This window comes from Monodon monoceros, unplaced genomic scaffold, assembly GCF_005190385.1.
Source record: "Monodon monoceros isolate NGI ecotype Baffin Bay Population unplaced genomic scaffold, NGI_Narwhal_1 Super_Scaffold_12, whole genome shotgun sequence".
Taxonomy (NCBI): domain Eukaryota; kingdom Metazoa; phylum Chordata; class Mammalia; order Artiodactyla; family Monodontidae; genus Monodon; species Monodon monoceros.
In genome coordinates this window covers 130261011-130266037 of record NW_021703768.1, presented here as the reverse complement: position 1 = coordinate 130266037, position 5027 = coordinate 130261011, and the positions used below count along the sequence as shown (strand labels likewise).

Below are 5027 nucleotides of genomic sequence, written 5' to 3'. Positions count from 1 at the left end.
TCTTGCCTCCAACAGCGGTCTCTCCTTTTCTGGCTCTGAGACCAAGTAGAGCAGATGCCGCTCAGGACTGGGAACCTCTGGAATTTCTATTTTGAATTCTGGAAGGTCTAGAAACAAGAACCTTTCTCCTTTTTTGCACCTCAGTTTCGTTATCTGTAAAATCTAGGTGAAGGCCTTTTCTCTCCATGATTCTAGATTCCTTTTCTTGGGCCCACGGGGAGGGGGTGACAGACGCCGTCCTGGGCGTTGACAGGCCTGTGTCTCAAGTACTAGCCCCCGTCTCCCCCACAGGTCGGGAACTGGGGGGGGAGGGGCGGAGGCGGGGCCGCCTCCCTGTCCCCGCAGGCGGCCTGAGTCGAGTAGCGCTAGCTGAGCTTAAAACCAGGGACGGCCATCCCCCTTTCCTCCTCCCCGCCCCCCTGCCATTGGCTCCAGGGAGAGGTTGACATCAAAGCCCCAGGCTTATATAAGCCAGACCCTGAAGGGGAGGCCGCAGAAGGGTTAAACAGGTCTCTCGGCATCCTCGTCCTCGCCTGCAACAGAAGCCGGCCAGAAGACGGGCTGCGGGTGTCATCTTCAGCCTTGCCCCAGAATCTCTCCAGTGCCCACCAGAGCGCCGCCCCAGAGCCCACGGGTGGCCCCGGCTGTCTCTGGGGCGCATGGGGCGGCGCTAATCGGTCTGGCGGCGCAGGCCAGGGGCCGCTCCAACATGAACCTCGTGGGCAGCTATGCACACCATCACCACCATCACCATCATCACCACCCTCACCCCGCGCACCCCATGCTCCACGAGCCCTTCCTCTTTGGCCCTGCCTCGCGCTGTCACCAGGAGCGGCCCTACTTCCAGAGCTGGCTGCTGAGCCCCGCTGACGCTGCCCCGGACTTCCCCGCAGGCGGGCCACCGCCCGCAGCCGCTGCAGCCGCCGCCTCCTACGGTCCAGACGCCAGGGCCGGCCAGAGCCCCGGGCGGCTGGAGGCGCTCGGCGGCCGCCTGGGCCGGCGGAAAGGCTCAGGACCCAAGAAGGAGCGGAGACGCACAGAGAGCATTAACAGCGCGTTCGCCGAGCTGCGCGAGTGCATCCCCAATGTCCCGGCTGACACCAAGCTCTCCAAGATCAAGACTCTGCGCCTGGCCACCAGCTACATCGCCTACCTGATGGACGTGCTGGCCAAGGACGCACAGGCCGGCGACCCCGAGGCCTTCAAGGCCGAACTCAAGAAGGCGGATGGCGGTCGTGAGAGCAAGCGGAAAAGAGAGCTGGTAAGTCCGGGTCCCGTACACTCTAGCCAAGGGCGCGGGCGCGGTGAGCATCCGTAGGCCGAGTATGCAGGGGAAGGAGTCTGCGTTGCCGTTCATGCAATTTTGAGAGACTGCGGGGAGTTCTGAGATGGTTTAAATGTGGGATTGTGTGCATGGAGGGAGGCAGATTCATATTTGAATTCATCTGTAATGTGGATAGTGTTTGTAAGGCTGTGAATGAAGACAGAATCTTACAGTTTTCGGACAGGCTCATAGGATCCCTTCTAAGAATCCACTGGAAGCTTCAGACCCCGAGAAAATGCACACACCATATATTTCACTTCCAGTTTCAAGGGGTCCTGATTCATCCCTGGGATCTCCTGGAAGCCAGGTTAAGAATGCTGTAGGAGTTCGTTACTTTAATTTGCCTAAATGTGAATTGATGCATATGGGCTCCGCTGCTGTTTTCAAAGGGCCTTTGCCAGAGAGGTTGGTCTACTTTCATCATTGTACAGATAGGGAAACTGAGGCCCAGAACGGGACAGGATGTGAAGGCCACCTACCCGAGGAGTTGTTTACTTGGATAAAACAAGTCAGTTTATTCCCTGGAGGAATAAACATCTGGAGGATATTTCACCGCTCCACTCCCCACGGCTGGTTCCTAGGGCCACCTTGATGGTTTTGTGTATAAACGCCGACAAGCAAGTCACTCACTTTTTTTGGCTTTGGAGATCGCAATCCCTACTCGGCTTTTTTCGATCCTCTCCAGTGAGGCGACACTTCTGGAGCTCAGTTTCGCTGGCGCAGGGCTCTGGGACCTCTGAAGCAGTGATTTCCAAGCTGAGGAACTGAACTAGTTTCTCTAGATTGGTGTGCTCAGGAACACCGCGCGTTGGAGACTAGAGAGCCTCCTGGGTTTTATCTGACCCGCAGGGGCTGTGGTAAACTAGGGAAGTCACCTGAGGAGACTGGGAAAGACCGTGGTCATCGAGTCTCTAAACTGCCGCCCTGGGCTGGAGGACATGCAGGCCCGGGCGACGCCCTCGTTGGAAGTAGTTATTGGGCGTCTCCCCACTCCCTGCACTTTGCCGCCTCCTTCAAGTAGCAGGGAAGGGGGATGCTAAGCCAGGTCGACTCCCCCGCTCATTCGTGTAGCCTTCTGAGTGCCCAGAGCCGGCTGCAGAGACCCAACCCTGTATCCAAGCCCAGGCGCTATAAACTAGGTTGGAAAGTGGGATGTGTGCGAGGAGCATGTCCGCGAGCGAGGAAGCTGTTGATTCGCACCCCTCCCATTCCAACCCCTGCAGTCTCCCTTCGGCGCCATAAAGCCAAACCTAAGAGCATTCGTTCCACCAGCTGCAGAAAATTCTCACTACCAAACCCCCAGAAGCTGCCCAGCCCATCCCGGCCCCCCCAACCCCGCCCCGGGAACTCGGCGCATAAAGGCAAATTTATGAGCCTGTTTGCCTATTTCACAAACAGAAATTCGTCACTTATTTAAAGGCTCCCAGTTACTGCTCCCAACACCTTTTACCCCACCCCCACTTTTACCCCACGCCTGGGCGAGCGGAGCAGAAACATTTAAACCTGTCTCTCTCGCCTCTTTTCTTGTGTGTGTCCTCTGGCAGCAGCAGCACGAAGGCTTTCCTCCTGCCCTGGGCCCAGGCGAGAAGAGGATTAAAGGGCGCACAGGTTGGCCGCAGCAAGTTTGGGCGCTGGAGTTAAACCAGTGAGCCAAGGCCTGCGCCGAGGACCCCGCCATGGCTGCTCGACCCCGGAGCCCCGGGAGCAGAGGAAGGCGGAGGCGAGTGCCAGGCTCTGGGTGCCAGGGGCTTATGGGGAGCATCCCGCCTGGCCTCTGCTGGGGCGCTGGCAGGTCGCTTGGCTGCATCTACACATTTGGATCGCACGTGCAATGTCATTTGAAATTGTTTTTAATACGTGAAGAGAAAAAGAAATATATATATAAAACCCCCACCCCTGCAACCGAGAGGGAGGCTCGTGGCTGCACGATTCGAAAAGGAAGGACTGCGGGACCCAAGCGCGCTAAGACGTACCCTTCCAACCCTTCTGGGGCGAGTTTAGAACCCCTAACGCCTTCCTCACTACACTGTCTGCCTGTCTTTCTTGCCCCCCTGTCGGCTTCGCGTCAAAACCCTCCTCGAGCTCTCCTCCCTAATTAAAATGCAATAAGAGGAATCAATAGTTTTCTGCCAGGGAAAGAGAACCAAACCAGGAAGATGGAGGGCTGCCTTTGTTGTTGTCCTCCCTCAAACAGTGGTGTTTTTTATTTTATTTTATTTTTGTCGCTGCACTTCCTACTTAGTTCCAAGGGAAATGGCTCTTTCTTTACCTCTCTTTCCTTCCTTCTTGCGTTCTTTTGTTTTTTCTTCTTGCTTTTCTTCCTTTCTTTCTTTTTCTTCCTTTTCGTTCTTCCTTCCTTTGTAAATAAAAACTTTTCCCTTTGTTGAAAAGTTTTTATGTATTAAACTACCTACCATGCCTGCTGCGCTCAGGTGTTTGTTTATCCCCCGTCCTCACCCTTTTTCTACCTCAAATCTATATGACCACTCACTGCCCCCTCCCTTTGCAAAGCAGTATCTATGCTCTTGACTAATAAAACATTTTCTGAAATCAGCAGAAGCCTGTGTGGTATCTTGGCGAGTATCCCCACCCCGCTCCATCGTTTCTGCTAGTTAGAGCACCTCCTGTTCTACTTCTCTTTTGATAAATGCCAAGCCAAACTGCAAATCAAATCAAGGGAAGGGGGCAGATAAAGGACTCCTGGAACAAAGAGTAGAGTTCTCCTTAGAAGATAAGGGGGGGGGGCGGGGACAGGATAGATTTAATGAACCCACAGAACAGAAGACTGGAAACGAATTAGATCCAGAGGGGATGAGCTAGGACTTTTGTGGGTCAGCATTTGGGCCTGTCTGTGGGTTAGTAGGCACATCGGTGTCTGCAGGCCACGGTTTGGGGTTATTGGGAAGGGGGTCTGTCACACAAACGAGGGACAACGTGAGGGCAGGGTAGCTCGGAACAGGGGAATGCCCTCGGGAATACTTTCGCGTATGTGAAATTCTGAAACTGCAGTTGCACGTGTCATGGTGCAGGAACTCACACGGAGCCCCGTGGCTGAGCGGGGGCCAACGAGGGGCTGCGGAGCACAGTCCCAGCACGCGGTAAGGACTCGGCAAGGCGCAGCAGCTATGATTTCATACATGAGTGAAAGAAGCGTGTGAGTGCTCACGGTCAAAGTGAGACGTTTAGGTTTCTCTCTAGCAACAAAGCACTCAAGTATCTGTGAGAGTATATGGATTTTGTGCAAAGGGATGGGGGGGCGGTATGTGCAGGCTAATTCGGGCACTTAAGAAATGTGCGGAGAGCAGTTTCCGAGCCTCCACGTGTGCACCCATGGCTAGGTGTAGGGGTGAATAAAAGCGGGTGCATTTGTCAAGGTGCGGGTGCGTGCTGGGCTGAACTGGAGCGGGCAAATGCAGGCGTTTCTGTGTCCCTGAATAACAGCTTACGGACAACCAGTGTGGTTTGTGCGCAACCGTGTGCGAGGCTCTAGGCTAAGCGCTTTTATGTCTCCTAACAGCTCGCACGATCGTCCGAGGGAGCTCATGGTCTGCGGTGCCTGCACGGCCCCCGGAGCGCGCTGCGAGGCGTTAGGACGCGCGCGGGTCTCTCGGCGCTTTCTCGCTCCACATCCGGAGCTGGAGGCCCGGGCTTGGGGCCGAGAAAGGAGACCCTGCGCAGCTCCGGGGCCAGGCGTGCCCCAGGC

The 5027-nt window shown here is 55.6% G+C and overlaps 1 protein-coding gene across 1 annotated transcript; it reads left to right on the top strand.

The window, feature by feature from the left end:
- The first annotated feature begins 494 nt into the window (after positions 1-494).
- On the top strand, positions 495-3877 carry HAND1 (heart and neural crest derivatives expressed 1). The gene is made up of 2 exons (XM_029218312.1): positions 495-1261; positions 2869-3877. The coding sequence occupies exons 1-2, from the start codon at positions 710-712 to the stop codon at positions 2971-2973; spliced, it is 657 nt and encodes a 218-aa protein (XP_029074145.1). The 5' UTR covers positions 495-709; the 3' UTR covers positions 2974-3877.
- Positions 3878-5027: the final 1150 nt, after the last annotated feature.